This window comes from Sycon ciliatum, chromosome 9, assembly GCF_964019385.1.
Source record: "Sycon ciliatum chromosome 9, ocSycCili1.1, whole genome shotgun sequence".
In the NCBI taxonomy this organism is placed as follows: Eukaryota; Metazoa; Porifera; class Calcarea; order Leucosolenida; family Sycettidae; genus Sycon; species Sycon ciliatum.
Genome location: NC_088651.1, coordinates 5,806,873 through 5,825,470, shown reverse-complemented (window position 1 = coordinate 5,825,470; position 18,598 = coordinate 5,806,873). Strand labels below are relative to the sequence as shown.

Sequence of the window (18,598 nt, the reverse complement as noted above, 5' to 3'; positions counted from 1 at the left end):
AGTAGCTCATTACTCACCCGAGTTGGGGATCATGGCATCCATGGCACGGCAGCAAGCCGGGACGATAGCTGGCGCTATGCGCTTGTTGTAGTCTGGATGTAGCATAGACACGCATCGCTCTTTCCACTGACCTGCCACTCGGAAGAAGGAGTCGGGGGCACTAGCCATAGCAGCGGTGGTGGCTACACCAATGTGGACCGAATGCCCGGAGTAGTTCGACTGGGATGGTACACCGGCCGCAGCGACAAGAGACCATACTGTTACTGTGAATGACTGCCTGGTCAGCTGCTGTCTGTTCGAGAGTACGAACAAGAGTTGCTCCGGTCCCTCGCGACGAGTGACAAATGGGTAGCTAACAATGGCACGGACCGGGCAGTACGGCGGTACAGACGGGCCAATGTCACTAGTAACGCCTTTACCGAATGGGTCCGTCTTGGATGAAAGCAGGAAGAGTTGCAGGCGTCCGTCACCAGGGGAGCTAGTACAGCCCCGTGTGATGCCATTAGTGAATTCAGCGCACCGAAGAAATCCAAAGAAGCAGCATGGCGGCTTGGTAGAGCAGCTTGTCATGGCCATTCAGGACACTACTTTTCCGGCGTGCATCCGTCAGGTGTCGTAGGATTGGCATAGTTATAGGAAGGCGAGGGGTGAGTGCAGCCGTACCATGGCATAGCTGGATGCCCTTTGTTATAGATTGATCTATTATTAATATTAGTCGTACGATCTACGATCTACGTTCTGCTACGTGTGTCGTTCTACGCTCCTTTGATGCATGCATGACGAAGAGTGACAATGTCTTACCTCATTATGAATCAGTCTTCTTCTGCATTACGTCTGCATGGCTGACGTGTGTCTTACTTTGGTACGAGCTGACGAGGCCTATACTGTCGTGTCATAGCGCCATTAGTGCAACGACAGCACTTACGTGTCTCTGCTGCTTATCTCTCGATGATTGCCATTTTACATGTTCACTTCTAAATTATCCTAGAACAAACCAGATGGTGTTTCCTGCTGTGGTATACGCGAGTTGCATGGAATGAATCTTGCGTGCGTACGTTATAACAATTGGCGACGAAGATGAGCGTTTGTAGTAACCTGAGCACAGCCCACAAGCTTCCAGTTTTCGAATACCGGGGCACGCCAGCAGAAGTGTCCTCTCGCTGGAAGAAATGGCTACGAAGCTTTACGTACATGGCTGAAGGCCAAGGGATTACGGATCACAAACGGCTGAAAAATTTATTGCTGCATACTGCCGGAACACAGGTTCAGGACTTATTCGAAGACCTCGAAGATCCACAGGCGTCGGCTCTGCCTGCGGATGACAACGAGTACAAGGTTACGTTACGGAAACTGAACGAACATTTCAAGGCCGCGCCACATCCTGTATACGAGCGTCACGTGCTGCGCCAGATGACCTTTGCTAAGAATGAGTCGGTGAGTCAGTTTGTTGTAAGATTACGCGTCCAGGCCCGCTTGTGTGATTTTGGTACCGCTTGTGACGACATGATTCGAGACCATGTGGTGTCATGCATTGCGAATGTCGAGTTGAAAAAGAAGTTGTTATCAGATCCAAAACTAACTTTGGGTACGTGTCTAGAAATTGCAGCTTTGTTTGAGGCAACCCAGCAACAAGCTTCGTCTATGGGTTCCGCTGCTGCTATGAGTACGCCATCAGAAGTCCACGGTCTCTCTCGTAAGCACTCGGTGTCGCAGAAACAACAGAAACAACATTTCAAGTCGTCAGGTAAAACGGATCGTGCACGTAAACCTGAGAGAGTGTCTGTTTCTGCTTCTACTTCCTCTGAGCGTCTCTGTTTTAGGTGTGGCAAGGCTGGTCATTTCGGTCGGGATCCGAGTTGCCCGGCGCGTGGCAAAACCTGCAGCAAGTGTCAGCGTCGTGGGCATTTCGCTTCCTGCTGCAATTCGCAGTCGACGTCCCACATTTCGTCCGAGCCAGAGTCACTGTTCGACTCTTTCAGCATTGGGGCTCTCACCGACGATGTGTCACCTACAGATAAGTGTCAACCTAAGTCTAAGTCTCATCCTCCCATGATGATTGATGTATGCGTTAATGATGTAGTCTGTCCTATGGAAGTCGACACTGGTGCTGAAGTTTCAGTATTCCCTAGTTCTGTGTGGAAGGAGCAGTTTTCCAATGTGTGTCTGCATAAGTCTCGTGCATCACTGCATTCGTATGGTGGTAGTTCCCTATCTGTATTGGGTGAATGCATTGTCGATGTCCGTTACGAGTCTCACCAGTTTCGAGACACCATCATTGTTGTAGAGGGTAGTGGTCAGCCCCTGTTTGGTCGGAACTGGATGTCCCACGTCATTATAGACTGGTCAAATTTTCGTAATGCACAGGTCAATGCATTGTCGCTAGATAGTCTATTGCGTCAGTTCCCTACCGTATTTCAAGAGGGTTTGGGTACCATTAAGGGTCAGTCTGCCAAGATCCAGCTTCAAGGGTCACCCACCCCCAAGAGTTGCCGTTCCCGTCCTGTCCCGTACGCCGTCCGCACTAAGGTTGAAGCTGAGTTGTTGCGTCTAGAGGGGGAGGGGATCATCAAGCCGGTCTCTAACGCTGATTGGGCATCCCCCGTGGTGGTTGTAAAAAAGAAAAACAACACCATCCGCTTATGTGCAGATTTTAAAGTGTCCATCAACAAGCACATTGAAGCTAACCAACATCCCATTCCCAACCCGAGTGATTTGTTATCGCAATTATCTGGTGGATCTGTATTTTCCAAATTAGATCTCAGCCAAGCTTATGCTCAGCTACCGCTCGACGACGACAGTAGGCGCTATTGTGTCATCGCTACGCACAAGGGTTTGTACGAATTCACGAGACTACCCTTCGGCGTCAGCTCAGCTCCGTCAATCTGGCAGAAGGCCATCGAGCAGGTGCTACAAGGTCTAGAAGGTGTCGTTGTCTATTTCGACGATATTCTCATTTGTGGTAACACCCAGCAACAACACGACGAGCGTCTACGAGCAGTCCTCCGTCGTTTCGCTGAGACAGGGCTGCGGTTGCGTCGTGAGAAATGTGAGATTGGTAAGCCACAAGTTAGTTACCTTGGGTTTACATTGTCGAAGGCTGGTCTACAGCCCAGTCGGGATAAGGTTTTGAGTATTCAGAATGCCCCGAGGCCCCATGATGTGTCTACCTTGCGTTCGTTTCTGGGGCTCGTGAATTTCTTTGGGCGGTTTATCCCCAATTGCTCCTCGCTGTTACAACCCCTGAACGAGTTGTTAAAGAAGGATGTAGTCTTTAATTGGACGGATGCATGTCAGTCGGCGTTTGCCAAAGTTAAAGAGTTTCTCATCGCCGATCCAGTTATGGCCCATTATGATGTTACCTTACCACTGATCTTAGAGTGTGATGCATCCCCTGCTGGTATTGGTGCTGCTCTTCTACATGTCATGCCGGACCAGTCTGTTCGGCCAGTTGTATATGTGTCACGTGCTTTGTCCAAAGCAGAGAGTCATTACAGCCAGATTGAGCGAGAGGCGTTAGCTATCGTGTTTGCTGTTCGTCGTTTACACCAGTACATCTACGGTCGTAAGTTCATTCTGCGCACCGACCATAAGCCTCTAATCAAGATCTTCGGCGAGCACGAGTCGTTAAGTAAGACGTCGGCATCCCGTCTACAGCGCTGGGCCGTGATTCTCGCTGAGTACGACTACGTCATTGAGCATATTCCAGGTAAAGAAAATGTGCTAGCAGATTGTCTGTCTCGTCTGCCTTTACCATTGTCTGCTGCTGAAATGTCTGCAATTGTTAGTGCAGTCAGCAGTCATGCATTTGACCCCTGCGAGTTAATGCCTCTACAGAGTTCGGATGTTGCCAAGGCTAGCAAATACGATTCTGACATTTCGTTAGTAATGTCCTACACGCTGCATGGTTGGCCTGCTACAGTTCCCGACAGGTTAGTGCCGTATAGCCGCATCCGGAATGACCTAAGTATTGAGCATGGTTGTTTGCTGTGGGGTTCCCGCGTCATTATTCCAGTTCAGTTTAGACGCCACTTATTAGAGGAACTGCATTCTTCACATGCCGGTGTGTCCCGAATGAAGAGTGTGGCACGAAGCATTTTCTGGTGGCCAGGCTTAGATGCCGATATCGAACGATTAGCCGCCGATTGCAGTCTTTGTCAGGAAAGCTCTAATCTGCCCCGCAAGGACTCTGTCCACCATTGGGCATACCCCAATGCTGCTTTTGAGCGTGTGCATCTTGATTTTGCTGAGTTCGAGTCGCAACAGTTTCTGGTCATAGTTGATGCATTCTCTAAGTGGATTGATGTATACGAGCTTGGTTCCTCCGCTACGACTACTAAAACAGTGAACTGTTTGCTACGGTTCATCAGTACATTTGGTATTCCTAGAGTACTAGTATCTGATAACGGCCCACAATTTGCCTCTGGCGAGTTTGCTGCTTTCTGTGCCCAGAATGGTATTAAGCATCATCGTACACCGCCCTATCATCCCGCCAGCAACGGACAGTGTGAGCGGATGGTGCAAGAGCTGAAGAAGGCTTTGCGAGCAAGGCCTCACCATGTGTCTGTATGTGTGCAAGTGTCTCGCTTTCTTTTCGATTACAGAAACACACCGCACAGCGCTACCAAGCAGAGTCCCGCGAGTATTCTATTGAAGAAAGCCCCGACCACGCGTTTGGCGCTGCTGCAACCCAGTTTCGCCACGGCTATGCAGCAGGCCCATGAACTCGATAGTACTGCGTCTCGTGAGTTCACAGTGAATGCACCAGTGTGGGTGTACAATGCTCGTCCTGGCTCTAAGCCGAAGTGGCTAGAAGGTTTAATATGCAAACGACTCAGTACGATGACCTATTCTGTGATGGTAGGAGGAGTCGTCCGAAAAGTGCACATCGATCATTTGAAGTCCAGAACAGCTGAGTCTGCTGGTTTATCGGCCGAGTCCGACGCCATTCCGACAGTGTCTACGCCGAGTGTTACTCCGACAGTCGCTACAGCAACGCCGACTCCTGAGTTACCAGCTTCACCGCCGGCTCAGTCGTCTCCTGTCATTGATACAGCAGCTACTACTATGCCTAGTACGCCTACTACTGCTACATCTAGTACGCCTACTACTGCTACGCCTAGTATGTCTACTACTGCTGCTACTCCTGTTAGTATGCCTGATACAGTTCAAGTCGCTACTCCTGTTAGTATGCCTGATGTGTCAGTGCCTGTTTCGTCAACTCCAGTGTCACCGCGCTATCCGTCAAGAATGCGCCGTGCCCCTGATCGCTTAAATTTGTGAGTATTGAGTGACTATCTTAGCATTAGTCATGAATGACTCGCCTAGCAATTCTGACATTGCCTTAGAGTGTCCTATTCCGCTATTTGTCTGTAATAGCATAGTATTGTATCATAGTTAGTCGGATATAAGGATTTGCTCTTGTATATAGTTGTTTGGATGCATTTTGATTATATATGCATTATTGCTAGTCCCACTTCACTACTTCTTTAAGGAAGGAGGATTGTTATAGATTGATCTATTATTAATATTAGTCGTACGATCTACGATCTACGTTCTGCTACGTGTGTCGTTCTACGCTCCTTTGATGCATGCATGACGAAGAGTGACAATGTCTTACCTCATTATGAATCAGTCTTCTTCTGCATTACGTCTGCATGGCTGACGTGTGTCTTACTTTGGTACGAGCTGACGAGGCCTATACTGTCGTGTCATAGCGCCATTAGTGCCACGACAGCACTTACGTGTCTCTGCTGCTTATCTCTCGATGATTGCCATTTTACATGTTCACTTCTAAATTATCCTAGAACAAACCAGATGGTGTTTCCTGCTGTGGTATACGCGAGTTGCATGGAATGAATCTTGCGTGCGTACGTTATAACACCCTTCAACACCCTCTTCAGAAGCCACGCATCTACTAAGGGGCCGGCAAACCCATTCTTCAGGTGGGCTTTATGCACCGCACTCGCATACACAGATACAGTTCAGGGCACGCTGATCATAGTTCACGCATGAATGTGTGTCCAGGAACGATGACTCGGGCAGCAAAAGTGAGCTTCCCCAGGAGGGACTCGAGTTGACGCTGGCCGATGCTGCGCTCGCTGATAGTAGCCATGAGTGGCGCACGGATCTCGGACAGCTTGTCCTCTGGTAGCCGAGCTTCGTGGCGCTCGCAGTCTAGGACAATACCAAGGAAGGTCAATGATGGTGATGGCCCTTTGAGCTGGGATGGAGCAAAGAGGAGTGCCGAGATACGTGAACGCCCGGAGGGGGATGGTGAGTTGCTGGTTGGCTGCAGCCAAACCAGTGGAGATATCGAGAAAGTCATCGAGGTAGTGAAGCCGGTGATCTATAGCAAACTCGTGCTGCATGATCCAGTTGACTGCTGTGGCTACTGAGTCAAAGACGGCTGGGCTGGAGCGGAGGCCGAAAGGCAGAAAGCGCTCGTAGTAGTAGGAGCCTTCCCAGCGAAGTCCTGACGACGGACTGGGATCTGCCGAAATGCACTGCGTACATCGAGCTTGGACAAATGCACAGGCTGTGGGCATGACATGATGATGTTGATCGCGTTGTCAATGCTCGCGTAGTGCAGAGAGAGCGGCTCGGCAGGAATGCTGTCGTTCGCGCCGGTGCCTTCCGGACTAGACAGATGGTGGATCATTCGCGGCTTTCCGTTCTTTTTTGGGGATGGCACCAATACCAGAGCGGCGCATGAACTGAAATGGAGGTGACGGAAATGGGCCTGTGGTCTCGCTGCGGGCGCAGGAGCTAATTGCTCGGATATAAATGCCGAGTGAGTGAAAGCCAATGGTAGATTATTAGAGAAAACCGAAATGTCGTGTTGGCCGGCAGATCCAAGAGTAAAGCCACGGCGCAGGCCATGGAGAACATACGCAACACATGATTGATCTGAGTGGTTACGTAACAGGCGGGCAAAGTGGTCAGCTAGCAGTGTGGTGTCTGCAGAGTGTATAGGAAAGAAGCTACGTACCGAGTCAAGCGATTCAGTAGCCAATCTGCTAGGAGCGGCGGGGTGGCCGATTGGCTCCGCGCTGCTGCTGGTTGCACATGATGCATGGGTGGTCCTTGCCACACTGGCTGCAGGTGTGGGAGAAGCGGCACGACGACGAAGAACAGCGACCTCCATTGAAGTTGCGGCAGATTTCTTGGCCGTCGCTGGTATGGTTGCGACCACTGGAGGTAAATGCTGCTGGCTTCGGGACGAAAAGGACACAAACCGCCCCTGGATGGACCGTCTTACATTGAGCGCATTTTGGGTGTGCATGGCCTGTGACGGCTATCTGCCATAGGTTCACGTCGATGGTGTCCAACCTCTTCGTGCCTGGTTACTGGGCCACGAGCATCCGCAGCTGGCGGTCGTACTCTAGCCACGCGCTTGGGAAGAACTGGCAGTTAGCAGTCAGGATCAACTGCTGGTACGCAATCAGTTCAGCAGTGCGGTGTAGGGCAGCAGCCGTGATAACAGACATGTATGTGGTCCATGCCTCGAGCCGGGTAGCTACATGTGTAATTATCGTGAACCTTGCGACGCACCTGCTTCGCGTCATCCGACTCAACGATATTTAGCTGGCTATCGTTATTCGGGCTGTGCACCAGCCGGAATGTTGGGCCGGAAGTGTGCAAGAATTTCAGGCAACAAACTTGAAAATCTACGAACTCCCCTCGCAAGATACGTTCTTGCACAGCCTTGGGCACAGCTGGTGCAGGTGGCTGATCGGGTGGGTTACAGGAGCTTGGCCTGGCGTAGTGGCAGCAGCTGCCGCATTGCCTTGGCCTTGGGTGAGGAGCGGCACAATGCTCTCCGATAATGATAAAATGGCGGCCGACAAAGCCGACTACACCTCGTCCCGTACAGGAGCGCAGAGATCCTTTGATGAGCCCGCGTCACCTGAGCTGGCGGAGGAGGCATTGGTGCACGTCGGGCTTCTGGGCTCGCGAGCCGTGTCCGCACTGTCATGTTGCTGGTTCTCCTGGCCGGAGCAGACCTCACTACCAAGGGCTAGTTGTGCCAGCAAACGGTCCTGTAAAATACTTTTACTAAGTTTCCTTTCGGATTCAAGCCGCGCTGAGAAGGCTCGCCGCGGAGGGCTTGGCAAGGCATTGCCTTGACAGTGTCGACAGTAAGGTCAGACATACTGAAGAAATACAGTGTCGAGGTGACACTCGGGCTGGCAGCAAAGCTACGAAAGGAAAAGAAACACTGCTGAAGCACGATCCGTTGTCTGGAAGAGCACAACAGGGCAAGCAAGATTTGTTTTCTTTTCCGTAAAAATGGGCTGGTGCCATTTGTGATTACGCAGCAAAACAAAGCGCATGACGTCAGTCTTGAATGCAGTACAAAGCAATGCAGTGCAGTGTGTGCGCTAGTTCGGATTGTTGCTAACAAGTACTAGCACAGCTAGTACACCAATAGAGAGAGAGAGAGAGAGAGAGAGAGATATATAGAGAGAGAGAGAGAGAGAGAGAGAGAGAGAGAGAGAGAGAGAGAGAGAGAGAGAGAGAGAGAGAGAGAGAGAGAGAGAGAGAGAGGGAGGGAGAGATTGAAAGGGATAGCACGGTTACTGCTGAGAGGCCTGGCCAGTACCTGTGCACATACGGGCGCAAATCAGCACTAATACCGTATTTTCCCGGTTATAGGTCGACCCCCGTATCCGGAGGTCTCAATTCTGCGTTTTAAATTTTTCACCCAAAGAAGCGCTACTAACCACCTCCTGCTACTAACACATCAACAAAATCATGTAAATATTCCTTATTGGAGGGTATAACATCCCAATCCTTGAAAAAAAATGCCAATAAACTGGCAACAATGTGTACACATGGTGCACTTGTGCATGCAGTGCAGCCCATTTTTTGTAAGATACTAATAGCTCCCGGTTATAAGTCGAATCCCGGTTGTAAGTCGACCCGCACCCTTTCTCCGGCTATTCTAAGTCGTAAAAGGTCGACTTACGACCGGAAATACGGTATACAAACATAGTGGACATGCACACGTCCAACCTCTATAACATACTCTTTGTCTTCACTGTCACATTCTACATACTGTCCATTTGTAATTATAGGTCAGTGCATGGCAGGGAGGGCCTTATGGCTTGTTAGAGCCCGACAGGTTAGCCTGAGGGTCGTAGGCCCGAGGGCTAACCTGGAGGGCACAAACAAGCCATAAGGCCCTCCCTGCCATGCACTAACTATTTTAGAACGAGGCTACATGCATTATCTCATTTGTATTATGCTTGTGTACCCTTCTATTGGGTAGTTTTGTGGTTTGTATGCAGAGAGAATTGGTGTGGTATGAACTCAACACCACTGAGGACTACTAAAAGTAGAATAGACGCAAATGAAATCCGGGGCTCTTTATGCAAGCTTCATTCTCAATAGCTTCTGGAGCTATTTAGGGGCTTCGAGAGCCACTTTTCATCTTCGGTTTTTATAGGGTTCCGCCAGCTGTTGACTACAGATTACCGTAAACGAGTAGGGGAGACAAAAACCAAACACGCTTGTGAAATGCGTGGCTTTTAGTAGTACACCGTACATTTTATGCAGAGTTCATTATCTGCACCGTACCATGATGCGTACAGGAAGTTGTACGCACATGTTTAGAGTATATTCAGCGGGCTTTAAACCAAGAGTACATAACCCCCCAGAGTGTGCAACTCCACTATGGGTGCTGTCCCGACAGAATTTCAAGTTGACGTCATTTTGATGATGCAATGCGCACTGTACACGGATTATCAGACGAATCCGGAACCTGTGGTTGACCGAAGCCAATCGATCCTGTACAAATTATTGCAAAGAAGAACGTGTGATGCGTTGACACCCGTACACATGTTGTAAATCACTGCTGCAAGGAGCATTGCGTCATAAAGAATGACGTCAACTTGAAATTCTGTCGGGACAACAGGGTATGTGGGAGTTGCACACTCTGGGGGGTTATGTACTCTTGGTTAAACTAATCCAAGGCCCTCGACGCGTCATCAAGAGTAGTAAAATTACGATTGAGCGGGCTTTAAATTCTAATAAGGCCCTTGGCGGGAATGTCGCTGATTGGTCGTTTCCTGGACAATGAGACAGGCCTCATTCTAATACTGTGTACATGTAAGTACAAAGTTTCGTTTTGAAATTACCTTTCGTTATATTTGGCAGCGGGCACGAAATATCTAAAGTTTGCACCAAACTAAAGTTTTTTTCTGAATGTTCAGGGCAACAGACCTCAACCAAAAACAAAAACGAGTACGTAACGAACCTGCTGGTGGAGTGATCTAACAAAAAGTTGTACTTGTACAGTTGGAGTGCGCATCCAAGATGTGCTAGAGCTGTTAGCCAGTTAGTTGTAGAACGTCAGTACCGTCGGTCAGTGTCGTGCAATGTTATCGCATGAGCTGATTGTTTAGTAACTGGTGGTGTTAGTGGACATTATAGTGTAACTTGTAGTTTACACCTTCCATGTTGTTTTTCGTATGTTAGTGCGGGTTACTTCATTTTCTTCTGCTCCCCTAACCAGCAGAAGTCACGTATGAATTCTGATGAATTCTGATGAATGAATTTCAATTTCATTCTTGCGTAAGTACAAGCACGTTTATCTTCTATCTCAACCCTTCACGCCGGCTTTCTATTGCGATTCTGCACCCATCACGAACATTTCCAGATCACAAAATGTGTGATTCCGTGATGCCCGCCCGGATTGCTGTATCTGTCATAACAAATCGACTAGTGTCTGTTGGATATGGGCGTTTGGTGGCATTTCAATCGGCTCAAGCCCAGCACGTTTCGTTCTCCGTGTGTACTGCAGGCTGACGCACACTAGTCATTGATCTGAACCCAATCTACGTGTAGATGTTATCGCACTCACTGCTTAGCACATCTTGATACTCAACAGTTACATTCTGGTATCCCGTTCAGCCATAGTGAAATTCTGATGGAAGATTTGTTTGGTACACAGACGGAGACCGCGTGTAGCAACAGCAGAGCTATCACTTCGGGGTTTTCTTCATTTGCAGCGCTTAGTAACTCTTGCCACGGACTGTGCGGGACGGCGCTTAGTTACTCTTGCCACGGACTGTGCGGGACGGCGCTTCGCCTTGACTAATATGCAGGGGCGTCGGAACCGGTGCGGCAGGTGCGGCCAAAGCCGCACCAATAATTTTCGATTTTTTATTTTATTTTTTTTAGACGGGACCTGGCCTCTTGTAATTGTACGGGCAGAAGTAACACAATGATATGTCATAATATTACAAGTATTCTTATTTCTCATATTATTCTGTAGCATTCAAATATGGCCTTTTAGGCCCAATTTTCAAAAACATTTCCCAGGGGAGGACCCCCGACCCCCTCTCACACTTTCGCCGCACCAATGATTATGTTAAACTGCTTCCGACGCCCCTGGTATGTAATTACGTACGTAAATTCTGCTGGGATGACGACTACATGTACACCATAGGTCAGTGGTTAGAGCATCGCTAGCTACAAGCGAGGGTCCCTGGTTCTAGTCCTGGTGGTGACAGTCAATTTTTTCTTCAGAATTTTCCCGTTTGTGTCTTTCCCTCAAACTAGTCAAGATACGTAAATTACAAACACACTCACCGAATTCCTCCGGAAAGAAACACGGAAGAGACGCCGCAAAGCTGTGCTCGCTGTTCACTGTAGTGGAACGCGGCTGCCCGGCTTCGTAGCTGTCCGTGACGGTGTTCTCTCTGTCGGTCGATACGATTCACGTAACGACGTGCTAGAATTCCAGCAGCCCGGTTAGCGCAGTGCCTGTTTGATCCGCGGATTCAGCGGCGAAATAAATTGCAAAGAGCACTCTACTGAGCCGGATTCGCGGAGGACTCTCTCATTTGCATTCAAATTTTATAAAATCCACGAGCACCGGAACCCTCATCTCATCACATTTTGTGGCCTTGTGTGTTGAATCGTCCTGTCCAGTTCTGTGAGCACACAAGCATAGCCAAACTTGAGTTCGAGAGCCTGAACAAGGTCCGAAGATAAGATCAATGCTGTTGTTGTACGAGCGACCTTGCCGCCCAAACAAGACAGTCTGAGAGATTTGGGAGAATGTTCAGGACAAAGAAGGTAGCGCCGCAAACAGAGGAATAGGGGTAGCACAAACGTGTGTCACGGTAAGCAAGGGCAGTGCGGCACTTATGCAACATAGTCCAAACATATTTGCCGACTACAAGAGTTGAAGGAGGGGCGAAAAGAAACTCACCTCGTGGAAGACGGACGCGTAAGTGGCGCTTGGAGAAAGAACACTGGACGCTAGTGAAAAGGACGCTAGTGGACGGCCTTGCTCCGTGTCACGACGGCCGTTATCGCGTACATCAAACGCGGCGGAAATCGCAAATCGATCACAAAGGACAAGGTCGGGCAACGTCTACACTACAGCAAGGAATGTGTTTCCGGATGCAGCCCGAGTCGTGTTCTGTCTGAATATGAGAGGGACGGTAAGGGCCGTTTCACACGAGGTATACATGGCTTTTCACGAATGGGCGTTCTAGGCACAGTACACAGCGCGTGATTTCACACGAGTGTCGCAACATGCTATTCAAGCAGCAGTTGCCATGGCAGCTTTGACCTGCCTCGCACAGAAGTCGTAAAATACGGAATCCGCACGCGAACGCGGGAGTTTTGAACACAAAATAATAATAATTATTATTAGTTTGGCAAGGAGATGTTCTCTCCCTGATTCTCGTTTTCTTTGATCGCCACAAGGAGAGAAAGATGGACGGACGAGAGAGGTTGCAAAGGATGGCGAGGCGTAGAAGGGCTGCATTGCCCTCGCTTGTTCAAAGTGTAATTTCAAGTTTTTCTCTGGATTCAACCATCCTGAGCGGAACGCAGCATTGAGTTTCTCGGCGATCTCCCTTTCCCTCACAAAGTCACAATACGCTTCACCATCTGGCCACTTTTTGATTTTTGATAGTCGGCCCACAACTCAATAAGTCTAGCCTCCAGGTCATCAGAGAATATTTGGCGAGGCATTGTCCGAAACGGAAGGCACAACCAGCAACCAGCAATGAAAGCAAACAGAAGCAAAAAAAAGCAAACACGACGACAGATCACAATGCAAGGAAAACGAAGTTTGTCAGTAGAACGCTGGGTATATCCTGCTTTCTACACCCCTCCTAGATCCTGGTCTTGCTGAAAACGTACACGATGCGTTTCACATTTCGCGCCAAAAGTGCTCCATCTCCTAGGGAACATAACCGGAAACGTGACATGTACGCGATTTTGTACCTCGTGTGAAACGGCCCTAAATCTGTCCCCCGTCATAATCACGATGGCAAGGTTTCGCATACGAGCCGAAGACTCAAGCGCAGGAGAGGTACATGTAGATCTACAGTACATGCAGTCTGCATGTAGATAGAGAGCTACCAAAAAAACATCTGCACTACTACACTGTAACATGATTGTACTCGCAGCGACCGTACAGTCCCGCTAGTAGTAGAGAGGCTGTCTCCGAGGCAGTGTTTTCAATGCACGTGATGCTGAACCAGTTACATGTTCCCTTGTACTGTTGTAGCGCCTGCTGTGCCTTTCCCCTGTGGACAGGTGCCACAAGAGCCGTAGGTCACAAACTGACAAAGACTGAAAGTGAAATGTTAGTGAGCGCAGGAAAGTCATCGCGGAATCAGCCCTTGCCAGAGATGTCTTGTCAGTTTGATCTGATACTGCGGGCCACATGCACTGGTGTATCGTCTTGTTGGCATCGCACCACGTCAGTAAGTCATGTAAAACCTAGCCACTTCTGGGCGCTCTGGCACGTCGATTCGTAGATCTACTTCCAAGTCTGCCAGGCGCCAAGAGACCACAACTCTTGCATACCGTCCCGGGGATTTCCCGGTCCATTTCCCTGCTCCCGTGATGCTTGTGAGAACAAAGCTAAAGAAAGACGTCCTCTGTCAGTACTGTACTAAAACAGTACAAATAATGACTAGTCACTGAGCCCATCCCACGACCCTATGGCTATAATACTATAGGCTATTATTAATAGCCTATGATGGCCTATCTCTGGCAAGTATTTTAGTTCAAGTAGCAAGCCACGCCATGCATAGCTATATGTAGCTAGCTACTACTAGTAGTAGTACTAGTAGTGCTTACATCCTACGCCAGCCATCATCGACACCAGGCAATCAAGCAATGATTGCATACGCATCAATGGAGGACGCTGTGAGGCACAGGATCTAGGAGGGGAGCTCCAAGGTCCTGTTTAGTCACCACCCTCCAGCAAGACGTCAAGTTCACCGCCGTCGCATTGAAGACGAGCCGGCACCTCGAAACCCTAAGAAGTTGTGCAGTTGACCGGCAGAAGTGGAGTAAAATTTGTTCTGCGGTGGTGTGAACACACATGACCGGCTGTGATTTTGGTGTGGACGCACATGACTAACTGTGATGACCAATGATTTCATTTTCATTTATCTTATTTTTTATATTTTTTTCTAAGAAAAAGCTTTGCTGATGTGGTGTATTGGAACTCATGTGAAATCTACACCGTGATTGTTTTCGTCAAATATCATTATCTTCTCTTTTCTCTCTCTGCCGCGGTGCTTTTTGTCACTCCATTGTCGTGAGTTCCCTTTGGAACGTAGACGAGAATTATTATTATTATTATTTACTAGTAGTAGCTAGCCATAGCCCGGGCATAGGCCGAAAAAACATCAAGTGTGACTGTACTTCGAAATTTGATAATTTTTAATTTAAATTGTACTTTGTAGAAAGGCACGTCGACCGAAAATCGGCGTGAGCAGTGTGTGAGCAGTGTGAGGTGTGTGAGCAGTGTGAGCAGTGTGAGGTGTGTGAGCAGTGTGTGAGCAGTGTGGGTTCATCAGTGCATGGAGTCACTAGTAGTACAGCACTACTGCTGTACCGTGTGTTCTAGAGTAGAGGGCATAGTTTTTCTTTTCTTTTTATCATCTCGTATTGTGGTGAAAATGTTACCAAAGCCAAGGTTTGGAGTTTTTTCTTCTTCTTTTCTTTCCCCTTTTCCTGTTGCCATTCACATTTTATATCCTTCAATTTTGCTGTTTAACTTTTGTTCATTTTTGAATTCTTTGCTCTCATTGTCTTCTTGCATGCATTTATCATCATTGCTTTGTGCGTTCAATAAAACGCCGTTTAGTAGTTACTAATGTAGAACTAGAACATGTACATGCACATGTAGCTCTACTTGCCCTGCTTCACAATGTCACATTGAATTCGTTCACAGTACCCCTCGCACACCTTGCACGCACATGCTACAACACACTCAAAAACTTTGATTTGAGCGTGTCAGTTTCAAGTGCAATCTACATGTACATGTACATGATGTAGGGAAGAAGTTTTAGTTTCTATACAAACTGGAAAGCATTAATTATCAATACTGGCCATGTGGGAGCTGGCTCCCAATCTCAAACCAGATCCGGATCACAGTGTATTTTTGCCAGAACACTTGCTCTTCCATTAAACATGTCATAGCTAGTAGAATCCGCAACCAGCTACTACTTGAGAACGGTTTTATTCACAACACCAATTGGGTCACACGCGTGAAACCATGAAGACGGAGTCAAAGCAACTACTACTACCGGTACTAGTAGATCTACCTGCTACCGTATTCCGTGACCGATCCTTTCAATGTTCTAAATCTTTACTTTGCCTTTTCTACCTGGACTTCTCATTGGTTTCCCTTTTCTCTCTAGCTCTTCTCTTGTACCTTCTCGCTATTCTTAAAATGAGGGGCTTTGAATAAAACTAGCATTATTAGTAGATCTACCTGAAAATGGCATGCATACACTTGCTTGCCCGCACAGCTCGGCAGTTTTGCATAATGATATGAACTTTTTCAGAGTAGGTACGATCATGTACATGTAGATCTACTGTACGAAATGCAGCGTGACTCTTGCATCCAAACGCTGGGTAGGAATCGTCACCCCCCCCCCCCTCCCCCCCCCCCCCCCCCGGCCCACCACTCAAGCACATGACCTGTACAGACGTCCATGATTGCAGTACACTCGTACAATGTGCCTCGTTTATCCGGGCGATCCGGGACCAGCCACTGCCCGCAACTAACTTTGGAAAGTCCGTAACTCCGAATCACATACATTTTGATGGTCAAAGACCATGCATATTATAATGCCGTGTGACCACGCAGTGGAAACACCAACCAATGTGAAGAGAGCGGGTAATAGGCTGATAGCCAACCGTGCACGGCGATAAAGATAAGTAGGGGTTAGACGGGAAACGAAAGAATAGCAAAAGCAAGAGCAGCAGCAGCAACTCCGTGAAGACAAAGGATGTCGATAGCCAGTCAGGAGCAACAGAGACGTAAAGGACATGTGGATAATGTGGCTCTTGTGAAAAAAATAGAAGAAAAAAAGCTTCTGCATCAGTGCGGCTAGAGACTGGGGGAATACGTATCTATTATTGGCTGAGAAAGAGGTCGGTATGGGGAAACATAAACCAAGAAAAAGACTGAGGTCCGCCGAGGTCTTTTACCTCACTACAAAGTGAAACAAAGCGATAATCATGCAATCTGTCCATACAAAGGCAGGGATAGCGCTAGGCCTTGGCGGATAATGCTCGAAAAGGTGGCAGATTCTGCTCGAAAAGCAGTGAAATTGGCAGAACCATACAAACCTTATGGCGGGCAATTCCTCGAATTCTGCTCCATTTCTTTATCCACATACCAAACATGCATGAAACTTACCAGAAAAAAGTACCGAATTCTGCCAATTTTTCTGCCGGCATTATCCGCCAAGGCCTAGATAGCGCATGAGAGCAACTTAGGCGTGGCTGGAAGCACTGGGAAGATAAACAAATTTAATCGTAAATCAACAGCTCAGTGGTGAAAATATAGCAAGTGTTCCCAAGAGAGAGAGAGAGAGAGAGAGCTAAACAGTGATACTGAGTATACATGATATTGCAATGCGGGCGGGGCGGCGGGAGGGTGGGGGGGGGGGGGGCGGGGCGGGGGAGACAGAAAAACACCTTTGCAATAGTTGATGGCACAAATCACGTATGACTAACGTAGACTTATCCACCTGTGCCTGATGAATTCTCAGCATGCAAGTATAGTTCAATGCATGGAACAAAAATAATGAAAGAGCAAAACTGATGATGATGCAGGCGGGGAGGGGGGGGGGGGGCAGAAGAACATCTTTGCAATAGTTGATGGCGCAAACCACGTACTAACGTAGACTTATCCACCTGTGCCAGATGAACTTCTGATGGAACAAAAATAATGAAAGAGCAAAATTGACAAAGGAGGAAAGGCACATCGTATCCTATGCCGGAGGCGTTGAGAGTGAGGGGGAGAGACAGAGAGACAGAGAGACACAGAGAGAGGGAAAATGGAGAGAAAGAGGGGGGGGAGAGAGAGAGAGAGAGAGAGAGAGAGAGAGAGAGTCACGATTACGGGTGAACGGCACACACCAGATTCACCATTTCCACATGAAGATCATGAGCCAGTCAGCGGAGGCCGGGATGTAGCATCGCTATTTGGAAGAAAGGAGAACTGACACCTCACTTGGATTTTCTGGCTGTTTTAATCATCCTGCAATATCAGCAGATCATATTGGCATGCAAATCCGAAGTTCACATGCCCCTGTACCGTGGGAAAACAAAACAAAACAGACACAAAAAGAGAAGTGAAGAGATCAAACAGATTGTCACATACAGGCAGACGACCGTATTTGCAGTAGAGGTAAAGTGATTGCCAACTGATTTTCCCAACTAACTGTGGGCTGCAGCACAGCTGGAAAAAAATCCTTCCCCTTTCAAGCAGGATTTGAACCTGGTACTGTCAGTCTCTCAATCATGGTCTTAGGCCATACCACTATGGCTGCCTGCTGTGGAACTAAACTGAAACATGATCATTAAGACCGGATGACCCTGTTATTTATGCACTTGTATTATTGTTAACCTTTTGAGCACGCGTCACGTTCTGATACGTCATGACCACTGCCACTGTGACACGCGTGACGTTCTAGAACGTCACGAGTCAGTACGGAACTACATCGATTCCGCACTTGTTCCGTGGCGTGCCGTCGAGCTGTACCGCTGCACAGAGGCAGTGTCTGCTCCAGCGCCAGGTGAGCCGGGTAATCCACCCGGTTGGGCGGCGCTTGGACCCGGTTGAAAATATAGTACCGGGTCACCTGTGACCCGGTTGGTACTTTACACTTCGAACTTTGAAAGGACTGACTACGTGGCTTGTATGTGTCAGATACTTCTTCTTCTTTCGTAATTTTCTAATTCCTGTCCTCTCTTTTCTAAATGCGGCTTATCCATTCGCCTTTATATCATTGGGCCTAGTTCCCGTTTATTGTCCGAATTAAAATAAACCAACCAACCAGTTAAAGCATATGACTCGGCTGGTGAGACAGCGCCAGGTACATGTGTACCCGGCTCCGACCCGGTTGATATGGTTGCGCCAGGTACACGTGTACCCGGCTGTCCTACAATCCTAGAGCAGACACTGAGAGGACTCCTAGGATGTACGAGTACAGTAAAAAAAATGCGAGTCGCTCCGTAAGTTTGAACTGGAGTTACATGCGCGTGCATACATTTCGAAAAATCAAATTCGCGTATAACTACCTTTCTGCAAACGGTC

The 18,598-nt window shown here is 48.3% G+C and overlaps 2 protein-coding genes across 4 annotated transcripts in view; one reads left to right on the top strand and one right to left on the bottom strand.

The window, feature by feature from the left end:
- Positions 1 to 684: 684 nt before the first annotated feature.
- LOC135825382 (uncharacterized protein K02A2.6-like) lies at positions 685 to 5,810 on the top strand. 2 transcript variants are annotated; one of them, XM_065338117.1, is made up of 2 exons: positions 685 to 1,434; positions 1,821 to 5,810. In XM_065338117.1, exons 1-2 carry the CDS (start codon positions 1,427 to 1,429, stop codon positions 5,278 to 5,280), a joined length of 3,468 nt encoding a protein of 1,155 aa, XP_065194189.1. In that variant the 5' UTR covers positions 685 to 1,426; the 3' UTR covers positions 5,281 to 5,810. The 2 variants fall into 2 exon arrangements, with proteins under 2 accessions (XP_065194189.1, XP_065194190.1); XM_065338118.1 differs by having other exon boundaries at positions 686 to 1,693.
- Positions 5,811 to 16,057: 10,247 nt separating this feature from the next.
- Positions 16,058 to 18,598, bottom strand: part of LOC135824467 (uncharacterized) — a 9,499-nt gene continuing 6,958 nt past the window's right edge. Inside the window, exons 5-6 of one of the 2 annotated variants that reach the window (XR_010554857.1) lie at positions 16,770 to 17,590; positions 16,058 to 16,545 (exon numbers count right to left, since the gene is read on the bottom strand). Coding sequence is in view for 1 of the 2 variants with exons in the window: in XM_065337203.1 (XP_065193275.1) it covers positions 17,581 to 17,590 (10 nt within the window). In the remaining variant the exon portion in view is untranslated. Of the gene's footprint in view, positions 17,591 to 18,598 lie in introns of both variants that reach the window. The other variant, XM_065337203.1, reaches the window with a different exon arrangement.